Genomic DNA, 17631 nt, shown 5'->3' with positions numbered 1-17631 from the left:
CCAGGAGAGGGTCTAAAAGTAGTTATGGTACCAACAGTTTCTGGGTCTTTTTAGTTTGTTGAGAGTGGTTGGGCATTTTCCTGGCCAAATACTAGAAGTCTGGCTCAAAAACCACATGAAGTGGTTTCTAGAGTTGTGACTTTTTAGTTTAATGCTGAAAGTGAAAGTTTTAGTCGCTCAGTCATGTCCAACTCTTTGCAAACCCGTGGACTGTAGCCTGCCAGGCTCCTCTGTCTATAGAATTCTCCAGGCAAAAATCCTAGAGTAAGTAACCATTCCCTTCTCTAGGGGATCTCCCTGGCCCAGGGATCAAACCTGAATCTCTTGTATTGCAGGCAGATTCTTTACCTTCTGAGCCACCAGGGAAGCCCATTTAAAAATTTTAATGCTGAAGGGAACTTTAAAAAACCTTGCTGGTGAAGAAATCAAGGCACAGCAATATTAAATGATTAGCTTGGGGTCACAGTAACTTAGTAGCAGAGCCCCTAAAACTCAGGCTTGTTTATGAGTTTTTGAAAGTATCTCTTTTAAAAAACCTAGATAATATATTCAAAAGCAGAGACATTACTTTGCTGACTAAGGTCCGTCTAGTCAAGGCTATGGTTTTTCCAGTAGTCATGTATGGATGTGAGAGTTGGACTGTGAAGAAGGCTGAGCGCCAAAGAATTGATGCTTTTGAACTGTGGTGTTGGAGAAGACTCTTGAGAGTCCCTGGGACTCCAAGGAGATCCAACCAGTCCATTCTGAAGGAGATCAGCCCTGGGATTTCATTGGAAGGAATAATGCTAAAGCTGAAACTCCAGTACTTTGGCCACCTCATGTGAAGAGTTGACTCACTGGAAAAGACTCTGATGCTGGGAGGGATTGGGGGCAGGAAGAGAAGGGGACGATAGAGGATGAGATGGCTGGATGGCATCATGGACTCGATGGACGTGAGTCTGAGTGAACTCCAGGAGTTGGTGATGGACAGGGAGGCCTGGCGTGGTGTGATTCATGGGGTCGCAAAGAGTCGGACACGACTGAGCGACTGAACTGAACTGAACTGAATATGTTAGAGTATATCTGATCATGTAATTGAGAAAGATAGTGGAATTCAGTATTATATAATCTATGAGTTGATTTATAAGATTGAGAAGAGAAATAAAGCAAAGATAGGTTCTGGAAACAAAAAGCTTTGTGAAGCTCATAATTGTTTATAGGGAAGGCCCCTGAGATGATATAGAAGGCTGGGCAGGTTAAGTCATGAAATGTTAAGTTCAGCTATCACAAGGCATGGCTGACTTTGATGATCTAGCATTCATAGTTTTGGTGTTCAATTTCTAGTAGTTAAGATAAATTTCAGCTAATGTACCTGTCATATCCTGAAAATATTTTGCTTTGGACCAAGAGTACATATTTGCAAAATGACTTCCTATATTAGTGTGGCAGAAAGATGGCTTGCTATATATAGTCCATCTCCAAGTGGTCTGAGATCCAGATTTAGTTCTGGTAAAATAAAAGCCTCCAGGACAACCACCTTGGATGCAGAAAGGAACGTTTTGAAATCACTTCCCCAGATATTTGTCCACTTCTGGCAGATTTGTTGGTTTGGGTTGGAGGGAATGTGCCATGTTGGACTAGCTTCCTGACTGACAGGCTGAGCTGTCTGCAGCACTTACAGTGTGGCAGAAGCAACCTGTATGTCCCAGTAGCCTGTCTTTCTGGAAACTGACACAGTAGGTGCTTTTTAGAACACAAGACTGCCCTGCTCTTTCAGGTTCTTGCAGAGAAGAGATTCTGCAACAAATGGAGAGAAAGACCTATGCTGGAGATAAGCAGGGTGTCAACTATTTTTCAGTGTGTAACACAGAGTCCTACATACTGTGGTCACTCAGTGAAGATACAAGGAATCAAATGAGCTACTATATATCATAATTTTAAGATGCATTATTTTTCACATTTCTAAAATTGAAATGCATCTTAACATTTGTCTATTTTCTGAATTTTCTATATTGTTAGTATTATCCATGCTGGGTTGAACTGCCTTTGAAAATGCTTTTAGAAAGATTTTACTGCATCAGAAAAATGTTGTTTTGATATATAAATAATAAATATAATTTTGTTATACATATAAAGTGGAGAAGGAAATGGCAACCCACTCCAGTATTCTTGCCTGGAGAATCCCATGGACAGAAGAGGCTGGTGGGCTACAGTCCATGGGGTCACAAAGAGTCGGACACAACTGAGCAACTAACTTAACATACATATAAAGACCCTATGGTCTGTAGCCTACCAGGTTCCTCTGTCCATGGAGTTCTCCAGGCAAGAATATTAGAATGGGTTGCCATTTCCTTCTCCAGGAGATCTTCCCAATCCAGGGATTGAACCTGCATTTCTTATATCTCCTGCATTGGCAGGAAGGTTCTTTACCAGTAGCACCACCTGGGAAGCCCCTATAAAGGCATGGAAATAGAGAAATAATGTGTAGGAACAAAAGCATTTTTCATTGGCAGAATATCTATAATTCTGTACCTTTTTGCAAAACTACATCCAAATGCTTTATAAAACTTAGGAAAGGAAGTAAATCACAAGTAGATGACCTGTTACATTTTGTTACCGAGATCCATGCAACCAGTTGTCTATTGCATGCTAAATTAGTTTCCTGTGGCTGCTGCAACAAACTTGGTGCTGTTGACACAAACTTGGTGTCTTAGCACAATAGAAATTATCCTTTCTTGATTGACAGCCAGAAGTTCAACATCAGATTTACCAGGTCAAAATCAAGGTATAGGTATGGTCCCACTTCCTCTGAAGGTTCTAAGGGCAAATCTCTTACTAACCTCTTCCAACCTCTGGTGGTTTCATCACTCTCATCTCTACCTCTGTCTTTGCATCACCTTTTCCTCCTCTGTGTGTTGAACCTCTCTCTCATTTTCTTTTATAAGGATACTTGTAATGGCATTTAGGGCCCGCACAAATAATCAAGGATAACCTTTCCATTTCAACAATCTTAATTTAATTGCATCTGCAAAGACTTTTCCAATTATAATAACATTTATAATTTTCAGATGTCTTTAAGTCCACCATTCATCCCTTTACACATGTCAACAAAACTAGTATTAAAAAAACCTCCAAATTTCTAGGAACAGGTAAAAGAAAGATTGATTAGCTTTTGTTTGTATTTTCTTTATTCTCCCTTCTGACAAAATCAAGAAAGTATAAGCACTGAAATTTTCATAATGGGTATCAATGGCTTGGAAGAAAATCACAGTAATGATAGAGGAAATCTCTTCTAAGAAATATTCTTCTTAGACCCAGAGGACACAATTGGGTGGTACATCATTAGATACTGGCAATTCACAATGGGAAATAATTCAGAAGGCTAGACTCTGAATATAGTTTTTAGAAGGAATAGACTCTGAATAAAGCTTTTAGGAAAACTTTAATATGGCAGATTAACTATAAAAATGGTTCAAAATCTTACCCTTCTCTGTACCCTTGCTCTATGCAATGTGTCTGTAACTTTTCCCATCAAGAGGTAGCCTTTATTCCCCTATCCCTTGAACATAAGGTGCTCTGTGCTTGCCACTAGCCAATAGAACACGGACAGCAAGGAGATCCAATTAGTCCATCCTAATGGAAATCAGCCCTGAATATTCTTTGGAAGGACAGATGCTGAAACTGAAATTCTAATACTTAGTCCACCTGATGCAAAGAACTGACTCATTTGAAAAGACCTTGATGCTGGGAAAGATTGAAGGCGAGAGGAGAAGGGGATGACAGAGGGTGAGATGGTAGGATGGCATCACTGACTCAATGGACATGAGTTTGAGTAAGCTCTGGGAGTTGGTGATGGACAGGGAAGCCTGGTGTGCAGCACAGTCCATGGGGTTGCAAAGAGTTGGACACGACTGAGTGACTGAAATGAACTGAATGTGACACTAGCAAGTTAGGAACCCAAGTCCAAGAAGTGTGTGAACTTCTGTTCCCTCCCCAGTCACCATGAAAGCAAGTCCAAGCTGGCTACTGGATGATGAGAGACACACAGCTCTGTCACCTTCACCGCCTTGGCCAGTAGCCAGGCTGCCATCAGACATGTTAGTGGGGCCATCCTTGACCAGTCAGCCCTCAGACAAACTGCCACCCAACCATAGACACATGAGTAAGTTGAGGGAGAACAGCAGAGCTCTGTCCAGATCCTCAGAACTGCCCAACTGACTTGCAGACGCATGAGCAATAACAAATACTTACAGTATTAAGCCATTGGGTTTGGGGGTGGTTTATTATATGACAAAAACTGATACATATGGGTGGAAATTCATTAGATTTTAATGACAGTGAATAAATAATTCAGAATAAATTGGATTGTGAATACAAAAAAGATTTTTAGACTATTTTAACTAATTTATTTTGCTTACAGTTCCTTTTTTTGAATCTTCAATGGTGATAGAGAATAAAAATATAGTAATAAATAAGTCTAAAAGAGATCTTTAAATGAGTATAAAACAAAAATTCTGATCTAAAAAAACGTGTCTTCTTGTGCTTACCATAAGGATTTCTTTTTTTTTTTTCCTTAGGGTTATAGCCATCCTTAATTTCTTTTATCCTAGGGACTCTCCTTTGTTCAAGGTTGGAGCCCATTTCAGTTTAATTAAATAGAAAAATTCTATACTCAGCTTTCTGCCACTTACCTGCCATATAACTTCTGGTGATTTACTTCCCTTCTGTAAATTTCAGTTGCCTTATATGTAAAGTGAGGATGATAATAACTCCTGGTTAGGGTTGCTTTGAAGGTGAAATATGATAGTTCATATGCATGGTCTCTTTGAAATGTAGGTGGATGTGATTAGCATTTTCCTCAATATGTTCAATAGTATTGGCATACCAGTGGCGCTGATTTTCTCAGTACAATTCTTCTATTCCGTAAAGTAGATCATTTGGTTATATGACTACATGTTTTCTTGATGTTGGTATCTCTACCCTTCTACCCAGTACAAATACAGTATATTCTGTGGGCATGACTTTTTCCCAAACACACATTGCTGGCCATTGGTGTTTCAGAATAAAACAAGGTAGTCCATATACAGACACCTCAATGCTGGTTTCATTAGATTACATTTGTAGCAAACAGATTTGGGATTCTTGTCTCACTCAGAGCCTACATCTCAAAGAATCTACCCCAGCCATCAGCCAGCCTATTCACCCATCCCCAGTCTACCACAGTTGATGGGGACAAGAGGCATACAAGTGACATGGGGAATTTAATCAGAACCTCTTAGAACATGTCTATAGTAGTTTATACGCATATTCCTTATCTTAAGAATTCAAGTTAAGAGGTGCTGAGACTAAAGTTTTAGATCTTGGATCCAGCAACTGAATGTTCTTATAGAATTGGAGCCATAATCAGCAATCTAACAAACCAATCCCATCTGAAATAAAAAATTCAGGAGAAGTAGAAAGTAAGTGAGCCAGAAAAATCAGAGGAGAAAATGCAGAAGACTGGCAGAGAAAGCAGAGATAAGAGCCCAGAGAGCTCCAGAGAGAGACAGAAAGGGAGTTTTACTCTTGACTTTCAGTTTCCCAATAGATATTTCCCTACTGTTTATTTTTTGCCTGGAGATGTCAGCCAGAGTCCTTGGACTATCTTTACAATGCCTCATTCCCCTTTTTATTTGGGCCAGTTTGAAGGGATTTTTGTTCCTTGTAACCAAATGACCCCTATTGGCTTAAAAATTTCCCCTGGGTTTAGAGATGTCTTGGGTTGCTTTTTAGTCCTTGGTGGAGAGAGAAAGAATGCTTGTTAAGGGAAAAAAAAAAAAAAGAAGATAATTGAAGGAGCTATTGAGTGGGTGACAGATGCCTGAAAGTAAGAGATTAGAGGGCAACAGAAGATGGCGGTATTCACATAAAGTGCAAAAGAAGAAGAAAAACCCTCGACTAAGATTCACTACTGAATAATCTCAAAACTCAAGCAGAAAAGTTTAGAGGTGACTGATCCCCAGAGATAGTAGGAATACTGAAGGGAAACACGCATTATTTTGAAAGATACAGTATTTACTATCAACCCTTTCTTGGGATTTAGTGCTAAAAGGAGAATCCACACGTTGTGAGGACCAATGTTTCAGGTTAATTCCCCTTCAAAAGAATTGATGGTGATTTTTTTTTTCTTCATTAGAGATTTATTTTTATTTTTGAATAAATATTCATTACCAAATTCTAAAATTGAAATTAGATGATATATTTAAGCCAGCCCTTGGTTATAGCAAGGCAATATGAACTTATCTACAAGACAGAGGTATTTCTAAAAAGCCTATTATTAAACTTTCTACATTCAACCCCCTTCAAGCATGTGCCATGGGCTTGTCACTGTGCAAAGGGCTGGGACACCAAAGTGAACCAGTCAGACACAGCCCCTGCCCTCATGGAGCTAGTGAAGACAAACAGAAACTAAGTAAGGAAACAGAAATGAAAGAAAATAGTGATGACCTGTTATTGATAGTTAGGAGTGCTGAAATACAAAGTTACAGGCAGAGGACTTCTCTGGCAGTTCAGTGGTTAAGACTGCGCTCCCAATGCAGGGGACACAGGTTTGTCCCCTGGCTGAAGAACTAAGATACCACATGCCTCATGGGCCCCATGGTGTGGCCAAAAAGAAAAACAAAGAATTAGGAGCAAGATCCACCATGGATAAGGTGGTGAGGTCTGTTTTAATATTCAGAATGAACTGAAGCAATTGGATTATCATAAGAATTTAATAATTCCTCATAATTACTGTTGGCTAGATAACTATTTAGGGGAGCTGCATGTCATTCTTTTGGGCACTTTTTATAACTTAATGACCAGAAGAAGAAAACCAATATTAATTAGTGCTCGTCATGTAGCAGACATCGTCCCCATACCCTATCTTACCAAAGCAGTCATTATCTTTTCTTTTTAATAAAGTTTTTAAATTGAAGTAGAGCTGATATAAAACATTATGTGAGTTTCAGGTGTACAATATAGTGATTCACAATTTTAAAGGTTGCACACCACTTAAAATAGGCTTCCCCAATGTAAAGAATCCTCCTGCAAATGCAGGAGACACAGGAGACACAAGTTCAGTTCCTGTGTCCGGAAGATCCCTTGGAAGGGGAAATGGCAACTCACTCCAGTATTCTTGCCTGGAGAATCCCATGGACAGAGGAGCCTGGCAGGCTACAGTCCAAAGGGTTGCAAAGAGTTGGACATGACTGAGCAACTAAGCACACATTACTCCATTTATAGTTATTATGAAATGTTGGTTCTGTTCCCTGTGTTGTACAATATATCCTTATAACTTACTTCCTACCTAACAGTTTGTACCTCTTAACCCCCTACTCCTATATTGCTTCTTCCCTCCTCCCTCTCCCCACTGGTAATCACTAGTTGGTTCTCTATATCTGTGAGTCTGTTTCCTTTTGGTTATGTTCACTAGTTTGTCGTATTTTTTAGTTTCCACATATAAATGATAAGTCAACCAGTATTTGTCTTTTCCATCTGATTTATTTCACTTAGCATAATGCCTTCTAAGCCCATCCATCTTGCTGCAAATTTTATTCTTTTTATGGCTGAGTAGTATTCCATTGTCGGAGAAGGCAATGGCACCCCACTCCAGTACTCCTGCCTGGAAAATCCCATGGACAGAGAAGCCTGGAAGGCTGCAGCCCATGGGGTCGCTGAGGGTTGGACACAACTGAGCGACTTCACTTTCACTTTTCACTTTCATGCATTGGAGAAGGAAATGGCAACCCACTCCAGTGTGCTTGCCTGGAGAACCCCAGGGACAGGGGAGCCTGGTGGGCTGCTGTCTGTGGGGTCACACAGAGTCGGACATGACTGAAGTGACTTAGCAGCAGCAGCAGTATTCCATTGTATATATACATACCACATCTTTATCCAATCATCTGTTAATGGACACTTAAGTTGCTTTATAAATCTTTGCCTTTTGGGCAGCATTTGCAAAGCAGTCATTATTATACCGGTTTTTCAGATGGAAGGGTCAGGGCCCCAAAACGTCATATTTCTTGCCAAGGATTCAGTCAAAAGCTTTTCCCACTGTACCGCCATTAGATGTTGGTCTAGCCTACATAAAACGCAACAAGTTACTTATTATCACCCAGATTAATTTTAAAATATGGATCTTTTTAGTCATATAACTTACATTTTAGTCTTATAAAGTCTCTCAAATCATTGCCACTCGTCAAGCCACCTTTTAAACTAATGATTCTCACCTATAAATTCAAAACTAGTAATGCCATGTTCTACAGGGAGAGGAAAAGAGCAGACTTTATCTGAATGTCACGGGTGAGGGCAATTCAAATATCCCAGCCCCAGTTGATGCCGTCTGGTCCAAATATGTCTGCTTGCTTTATTCCTTTCTCAAATGTACACCCAGACTTCAACTAAGAGGTTGACTTTCAGTTTAACCATGGCAACAACCCCACTGTCAATTTCTTTGCTCCAACTGCTCTCCATCGTATCTTCCTTCACCATAGCCTCAGATACTTAATGATTCCCTCACAGTTCAACGTTTATTGAGCTGTCATGCCCTTTGCTGGGTGTTGGGCACAAAGTATGACGTGGCATTGCCTTGAGAAGTCTGGTCTCCTAACTCGAGGACATTCTAAACTGTTCTCCCGGCCCTTTCCACCGCTGTCTCCTCCCTCTGCCCCGGGAAGGGATCTCTAGCCTAGTCTTCAGGGTGGTGAATCTTGCCAAGAACGGGGCTGGAGGTGGACCAGCTGAGTCTGCCAGATCGAAAGATCAAAGGCGCCTGGAACCTAGATGCGTGAAGGAAGCCAGCCAGGCTCTCATGACGCCGCTGGCACCTCGCGAGTTTCCTAAGGCGACGCCAGAACTGGGAGAACAGGATGCAACGCTAAGAAAGGAGGTTTGACTGACGGCTGGCTGGAGCCCACGCCTTTCCTCGTTGGCTGAGCGGGGGTCATTACCCTAGAACCTACCCCCGGGCGGTGTCTCTGCGCTCGGCAGGTCCGCACGGACACGCGCACCAGGCTGTCTCCGACGGCGGGCGGAGAGGCGTGCAGACCCAGGAGGCTTTGTATGCTGGGGCTCCTAACTCGGAGCCTCCATTCTTCTCTTCCCGGTAGAAAAGCGTCGGAGGATCCATTCTCTACTCCACGTCTTGGCTCTGGTCCCTTTCCTGTCCGCGAGCTCCACCGGGCACTTGCCCTGCGCTCCCCACCACCCTGAGTCCCCTGCACCCCAGCCCCAGGCCGACTTCCCCACCTGCAGGGGGCACTGGACGTCAGTGCAGAGCAAACCAATAAATAATTTTTCTCTACTCCTGGTGGAGTGAAGGGGGAATCTTTGCTGACCTGGCTTTGACCGAGGGACCCTCTGGGCCACCGAGAAGTTGTAGGGGGCCTGAGTCCTGGCCGCCCAGATTTCTCTCTCCTTTAGGGGTCGCAATGGAGCCAACAACAGTCGGGCCTTCATCCATCCAAACCTTTAATCCATGCCTGATGCCTGAAATTTGAGAGCCAAAACGAGCGCTCACACACGTCCGTACACCAGGGTCGCACAAATCTGTTATTTTCTGAGGACGAGTGGTTCGATGTCCCAGCCGGGGTTTAAGCTTTAAGAATACACTGCATGCCACCGTGGAGCGAATAGAAAAGCAAGTGAAACTGGAGTTCAGAACGTGCAGACTCTTAAGAAAAAGTAATTCCTATATATTTTATTTCCCTGTGCATTAACGTCCTTTGTCTCTCTAATGAGATAGATCTCCAAACAGTGCTTCGCAGAGTGTGGTTTCCGGACCAGCAGCATCAGCCTCTTTTGGGAACTTGCTGCTGCTGCTGCTGCTGCTAAGTCCCTTCAGTCGTGTCCGACTCTGTGCGACCCCATAGACGGCAGCCCACCAGGCTCCACTGTCAATGGGACTCTCCAGGCAAGAACACTGGAGTGGGTTGCCATTTCCTTCTCCAATGCATGAAAGTGAAAAATGAAAGTGAAGTCGCTCAATCATGTCCGACTCTTTGCGACCCCATGGGCTGCAGCCTACCAGGCTCCTTGTTCCGTGGGATTTTCCAGGCAGGAGTACTGGAGTGGGGTGCCATTGCCTTCTCCGTTGGAAACTTGTTAGGAGTAGGAATTCTGGGGCCCGTTTCGGACCTCTTGAATCTGGAACTAGAGTGGATGGAATCCAGCTATCTGGTTACAGGAGCTGTTCAGGTGATTCCCATACACATTCCAGGAACCAGGAACCGCTGGCTTAAAAGCTTCTCTGGGCAGTGTTTCCCACTGATCACTACGTCAGCTACTGACCTTGTTTTGTTTACCACTTATCTGTTTAGAGAGAAGTCTCTGATGTGACAGTGGGCAAAGGTGCTGGAAGCACAAGGAGTTACCTGTAAGAATCCACAGAAGCAATCAGAACCAGAGAGAGAGAGAGAGAGAGAGAGAGAGAGAGAGAGAGAGAGAGAGAGAGAGAGAGAGAGAGAGAAGCAGAAGGGACTTCCCCCATCTTCAGTTCACTTTCAGTATCTGTCTCTTGCTGAGAACTAGCAGACACGTTTATATGAAGCATTTCATTTTCCTTACAGGCTTCTACAACCTGCTGTGGTTGTTCTCCTGGTTCTTTCTGAAAGCACCTTCTAAGACAGTTATTATAACTAAGAGGTCACAGACAGGACACTCCCTGCCCTCCCACCCCTAACTATCTGACTTGTGGTAAACAGGGTCCCCCAATTCTTTCAGATGCTGTTTGCCTCCTTCATTTTTTAAAATTAATTTTTATTGGAGTATAGTTGTTTTACAATGTTGTATTTGTTTCTACTATACAGCAAAGTGAACCAGCTGTATATATACATATATCCCCTCTTATCTGAGTAAAGTTCCCTGTGCTAATAAATCACAAAGACCAGAGCAGAAATAAATGAAATAGAAATGAAGAAAACAATAGTAAAGATCAATGAAAAGATAAAGTTGATAAATCTTTAGGTAGACTCACTGAGAAAAAAAGGGAAAGAACTCAAATCAAAAAAATTAAAAATGAAAGAAAACATACAGCTGATACTGCAGAAATGCAAAGGATGGTAAGAGATTACTATAATTAATTACTAGAGTATATGCCAATAAAATTGACAACCTGGAAGAAATGGATACTTTCTTAGAAAAGTACTTTCAAAACTGAACCAGGAAGAAATAGAAAATATGAACAGACCAATCACAGGTGCTGAAATTGAAACTGTGATTAAAAATCTTCCAACAAACGAAAGTCCAGAACCAGATGGCTTCACAGGCAAATTCTATCAAACAGAAAAGAGTTAACACCTAGCCTTCTCAAACTCTTCAGCTTGCCCCCTTTAAACCCGAGGCCAGCAGCAACAGGCTTCAGAAGAGCACCAGACCCTGGGAAGCAGGGCGTGGTGGGTGGGAGTGCTGATGACCCAGGCAGAAGAGAAAGGCCCCTGGGAAGAAGAGACGTTTAGACTGTGGATGTGTGTGTGGAAGAGGGTGGAGCAGTCACACTGCCCCATGCCAGGGCTAGTGGTAGCCACAACCTGGCCATTCCAGTGTATTTCTTGCTCATTTCAAGAAACAACCTTTGGGTCCCCAAGTGCGCCCAGGCTCGAAGGCTGAGACCTCTGTGCTCAGGGTTTCCCAGCAGCCAGGCACTAGTGTAGTCCTTCTATTTGTTTGTCCCAGTCCCTATCTTTGCTCTCTGAATTTTTCTGGATGAAATTGGAGAACATTGAGGAGTATGGGTAAAGATGTGTGTGTGTGTGTGTGTGTGTGTGTGTGTGTGTGTGTGTGTGTTTGAGAGAGAGAGAGAATGTAACCTTCAACATTGCACTGAAGAGGTGTTTTGGTTCCTGCAACAAAAAGACCTTGCTTGTGCCTTATAAATACACCCTTTTGAGCTTCCTGCTCCAGTACTTTCAGGACGGCTCTAGTATAGGTAGCTCACCCCCAGCTACTTAGTACCACTGACCAGCATTTGCCCAGAGTTTTTCCTTTACAAAGCAATAGCAAAAAATAAAAAATATAATTTCATTTGAGCGCCACTGAAGCTCTGTGAGGCAAAAGAGGAAAAGTATGAGTACCGTTATCATTGTCATTATAATCACGTTTATTGCCACTTTTCTAGAGGACAAAACCAAAGATCTACACCCTTTCAGAGAAAAACTGGACGTAAAACTAGGGTTTAATTAGTGTGTCACAGTGCACAGCTTCAGGCCTCCGGTTGAAAGCGCAGGCTGGTGGGAGGCAGGAGGACTTTGTCACAAATTCATTTGCTGTTTGGGCTTGTTATAGAATGAGCAAGCTGACATTTCTCCAGGGGCCGCCTGTGTCGAGAATTTTCTTTTTTTTTAGTGTTCTGTATTTTTTTATTTTTTTAAACTTTGTGTTTCGATATAACTTAATAACAGTGTTGAGTGTTGTGATAGTTTCAGGTGAACAGCTAAGGGGACTCAGCCATACATGTACATGTATCCATTCTCCCCCAAAGCCCCTTCCCCTCAAGGCTGCCACATAACATTGGAGTGCTCAGAATTTTGAATATTCGCTTTGTAAAATCTTCAGTGGGAGCTCGGAAAATTTGCTGAAGTGGAACACAAACAACTGAGTCACTTTGGGACTCATCTCTGACTTGAACTCTGGATCCGCAGGTCAAGAGTCGACTGTACCTCTGGTAGAAGCAAATGTGGGAAAGGTGGAGATGGTCAGAGCCTAAAATGATCTCTTGACGGTCTCCTAGAGGGAGAGGGGAAGCGAGGAGGAGGGAAGCCTGATACCCTGAGAGCGCAAGTGACAGGCACGCGGATGAGGAACCACCCGCGTTCCCAGTCCTCGGAGAACGGAGATGCTAACATGTTAACTCTGTTGGGAAGAGAACGTCCCTCCCGTAGAGCGGTTCCCCAGGTCAAGAGCATCCCCGGCTCCTTCCCCTCTGTGGCCGGATTGAGGGCTCCACCCCTAAGCGGCCAAGGGGGTTGGTTGGAGGTAAGTGCAGGAGCAAGGGAGCTCTTACTCCAGGTACCAAATCGAGCTGAGAAAAGGGCGAAAAAAAATCGAAAAGAAAGAGCAAATGAAGCGGAAGTTTCAAGGCCCTCTGCGAGGAATAACAGTATAAATAACCGAAGACGTCTTGTAAACACTGCGGTCATAACCCCGAACATTAAACAGCCCCGGTGGCATCTGGCTCATCGGCCGCCGCGGGCTGCGCTGGGGCAGCGAGGGAACCGGGTCCCAGGCTCCTCGGACTCGCCTCTGTTTATCTGAACTTAATCTTCCCCAACGAGCTGTTCCGTAGCCTGGAAGATGTTTAAATTAAAACCCAGTTCGCCGGAAGTCGTGGAAAGGCTCTGAATGCACTGGCTAACTTAACAGAAAGGCAGGCATGCGCGTTGTTAGAAGTAATTCATTAATTATTAAGAAAACTATATGATACACGTTGCAGCCCCTCGAAAATCGTAGAACACATTCCAGAGGTATGGCATTTACATTTTTCATCGCTCCCTTTATTGCTTCACTCGTTTGCAGTTGCGTGGGGTTGCGTGGGTTCATGTATGCACCTGGAAGGTTATAGAATGTGGGTTTTACCTTCCTGTTTGTGTTAGCAATTACACTGTGGGATACCTGAAAATCAGATTTTTCTTTTCTCTTGAATTGTGTGGCTGTTCTTAACTTTAATCCTTTCTTTTCTTTGTTTAGTTACAATATTTTTATTTGTCTTAATAGTAATCTGCAAACTTGAGACTCGTTTCTTTTTGAGGTTTCAGTGCAAAATATGATTTGCACCTTCATGGTGGAAATCATACTTAATCATTTTCTATCTCTCAAATAAGTTTGGGTTGAGGTTCAAAAGGACCACATTTATTATCGACCTGCTCCCATGGTTCCCCACCTTTCTATTCCAAATATATTTTTCAGAAATCACACCAAACGGCAGGGCTTTTAGCAATATAAAGAAAGATTTATTTTTGGAAGTAGCAAAATTTGTTTGAAAAAAATATATCTTTAAGTGAATTACTTTATAAATGTGACTGTCAAAGTCAGCTATTCTATGATCTACATTTTACAACATATTGTACAAAAGATACACATTGATAGGCTCTTATTATCTATTTATATATTTATAATTACATATTGCACTTGGACCAGCAAGGCTCGCAGAGTCATTCACGGTAGAAGTTAATAAAGTTAAATAGATGGGAATCGTTGTAAGTACAGTTGATGTTTCTCTGGTTTGGAAACGAATCTCCTCGTCGCTGTAAAGTGTTCTCGCGGGGTGGGACAGGGAGAGGAGAGCTGCGAGGGGGAAGCAGAGACAGAGAGCGGGGAGGGCAAGGGTCGCCTTCCCCGGGGCCCGCTCCCCCCGGGAGCGCGCCTTTCCCAGACTCGCACCTCCAAGGTCAGGATGCCGTGGTTCCACATAAGCGGCTGGCGGTCACCACTTCTTTCAGGTCATTCTCGGGTTTCCCGGCCACCATAAAGGGCCACGTCTGCAGGAGAGAAGAGGGTGGAGGAGGTAAGTGGCCGTGGAGGAGGGGTGGGAGGAGGCCGGAGCCGGAGACCAGAGTAAAGGGCGCGGGTGGCGGCGGGCGGTAAGTTGGAGAGGCCCGTTATCTCTGCAATTCACTCTGTGACCTAAAGCGCCCTGTGACTGGATAAAGCAGAAAGCGGCCCTGGCGCCAAGTCACAGCTCGAGGTGGTAGAGCAAAGAGGGGCTCACACTAGGTTCGAAGTGAAAACCCAAGAGAAAAAGCACAGCCCGGCGGCAGATGCCGCGGTGAGACTTGAGCAGGGAAGCCGAGAAGGATCTCGAACCGCTGGGCATCGGGTTCAAGGTGAAGCGCCCTTCTGGCTCTGGTCAGGCTCTTTTGAGGCCCTGGTCAGGCTCCCAGCCCTCTCGCTTTCACCCCCAGGGATTTCACTACTTCTAACTTTCATTCCATCACAAAGGCGGGCTTTTCATCACCGTTTCGAAATTAATCGCCAGCTCTTAAAAACAAATAATGTTAATAAAAGAATATACCGGCGAATTTTCAGACTGTTCCTACAGGGCTGAGCAAACACAGCTTTCTCTTCCCTTCTTCCTGATGTTTATAATAAAGCTCACTTAAGGTTTCTTAATCAGGGATGAAGGCAGCAACAGCTGTAAATGAAGGCACTGCTTTCATTTTAGGTCCAGATTTTTAAAAGCTATTTACTCACTTAAGAAAACTTGACTCTTAATGAAAGGAAAAACACTTTCTATAGCAAAATATGGTTTTGCAACCCCCTCCTACCCACCCCTTCCACCATTCCTGAAACCAGTTCAGAGAGAAGACCACTCAAACCTTCAAACCTGTCTCCCTAGTGCTGACTGATAAGACTTTTAAGAGGAAAACGTCTCCTTCTTATCATATATAAACAAAGGTGCTAGTTAGTTTTTGTTTTTCTTTAGAGCCTGGAACCCTTAAAATTAAATCAAATGCAAAGAGGGAATTAAAATATATTTCTTAAACAGTAAAATGCCTTTGAGAAAAATATTAGGTTCAATGAGCATTACTTATTAAGATAAAAAGTAACATGTTCTTAAATTTTGAAGGAGAGTGACCTATTTTAATATTATTTATTACATTACCAGTTGTGAGAATGTACTGATTATGCTGATATTTGCTAAAATTTCTGGGATTCAAAAGTGTTAATCCATCGACAGAAGGAGTGCAGAATATTTAAATAGTTGAGGACTTAGGTGACAGTTATGGGGGGCACGATGTGTTTATATGTAAAGTTCTACGTATGGAAAACTTTGGGAAAGAAACAGAGTGGGATGTTTTTATTTACAAGAAGTAGAGGAGGAGGAAGATCAAGTTCTACTCTTTGGCTAAAGGAAGTGTAAAAGGATGACTAAAATGCCTCCTTAGCGCGTAGCATCTCCTCGGTGTCCTCTGTCCGGCACCAGCCCTCAAGGCACTGAGTGCGGGGGATCCCTCCTCTTTGCCAGCTCTACGTGCTTGCAAACTCTTAATTGGGCTGCCATGTCAAACACTCGCATAAATCACCGCGTTCCGCAGCTTGGAAGGCAGAGAATGAGGATCCTGTGGGGATCGCCCGCAGGGTCCCCTAGAGGCACTGGCTGGCGGTGACCAAGATGCGCGGGTCCCAGCCCGGCGCGCACCCTCATACGGGGGACCCACGGGGGGCGCGCTGTGGCCGGAGTGCGGGAGGCGAGACGCCGCCACCACACCCGAAAACTTACCAGGTTGACCGGGTGAATATAACCGTTCTCGTACTTGTCGTTGGCCAGGATCTGCCTCAAGTGGGCGATGTAGCTGGACGCCAGCCTGAGCGTGTCCAGCTTGGAGAGTTTGGTGTCCGGGGGCACCCAGGGCAGGGTGGTCTTGAGCCTGGAGAAGGCCTTGCTCAGCACCCGCATCCGGGCTCGCTCGCGCGCGTTGGCCGCATTGCGTTGAACCTGTTTCCCCTCCTGGCTGACACCGCTCAAGGGGCTCTTCTTGGTGGGTGCCTTTCTCCTCTTGCCCAGGCCGCCGCGGCCCTTCTGGGGAGACCCGGCCTCGCAGTTGGAGCTCTCCTCGGTGCTCTCGTTGGAAGTCACAAACTCCTTGTTCGAGTCCATTTTCAGCCCGTCGCAGTCCAGCATCTCCACCTCTTGAAGATCCTCCACATCGCTCAGGGAGCCGGTGGACATGTTTGGGGGAGAGGATGAAAGAGAGAGGGAAGGGAGAGAGGAGAGAGGGAAGAGGAGAGAGAGACCTCGAAACCAATGAGCCCCCGAATGTGGAGTGTGAGGCGGCCACCTCGGTTGAGGAGCCGGGAGGTGGGGGTCTGGTTGGGTCTCACACCCCTCTCCCCTTCGCAGAGTCGGGAGAAGAAGCCGCGAGGGCTTCTGCGGGCTGGAAACCGAAGCGCTGTTTCCCCACCCCCGGAGTCGTGGCCGGAGAGGATTGTGAGAGAGCGCGGAGGAATTCGGTGGACACTAGGAATTTATCTGGGGAATAGAGAGGCGGATCCTTGCCGCCCAGGGGAGGGGCCTGCCAGGCACCAGCAAAGCTCTAAGACCCCTTTCACAGCCCGAGGGAAACTCACGCACGGCCCCTGATTTCCAACTTGTAATGGAAACCAACTCCACCGCAGGACGCGAATACCAGTCACCTTCTCCCACTTGGGGATGAACCAGGGAGCAGCGGGGCCCACCCAAGCTCCTTTCCCGGGGCCCATCTCTTAAGGCCGGCTTTCCTTCTTAAGAGGTCATAGCTGACTCTGTCTGAGAACTTTAGGAAAACGACCACATCTCTGCTTTTTCTGGGCCTTAAGCCCACAGATCTCACCCCCGGCTCCCCACTTCCTCACAGAAAACACCAGTGAAAATTTAGACACGGATCCACCACCTCCTGCCAACACTGTAAGACTGTGGCTTTTCCAAGATATCTTCTCACCTTAACTGCAGTGAATTAAGACAGTAGGTGCTTTATAAGATCTTTAGGGCGATGACAGAAAGTACCAAAAAATCCACTTGCCCTTGGTCGCTTTAAAGATATCAAGGAATTGGCCGTGTGTACACACCAGACATAATCATTGCACACCCACACACAACACACACATTTAAGGGGCCGTGGGGGGGAAGTGAGATAGAGTAACATGGATTTGTGGAAAGTA

At 44.4% G+C, this 17631-nt stretch overlaps 1 protein-coding gene across 1 annotated transcript; it reads right to left on the bottom strand.

Annotated features, from left to right (window-relative positions):
* Positions 13922–16943, bottom strand: TCF21 (transcription factor 21). The gene is made up of 2 exons (XM_005684779.3): positions 16214–16943; positions 13922–14471 (listed from the first exon to the last, which is right to left on the bottom strand). The coding sequence occupies exons 1-2, from the start codon at positions 16661–16663 to the stop codon at positions 14382–14384; spliced, it is 540 nt and encodes a 179-aa protein (XP_005684836.1). The 5' UTR covers positions 16664–16943; the 3' UTR covers positions 13922–14381.

Source organism: Capra hircus, chromosome 9, assembly GCF_001704415.2.
Source record: "Capra hircus breed San Clemente chromosome 9, ASM170441v1, whole genome shotgun sequence".
In the NCBI taxonomy this organism is placed as follows: domain Eukaryota; kingdom Metazoa; phylum Chordata; class Mammalia; order Artiodactyla; family Bovidae; genus Capra; species Capra hircus.
Note: the sequence above shows the minus strand (reverse complement) of the source record. Positions and strands in the feature narration are given on the sequence as shown.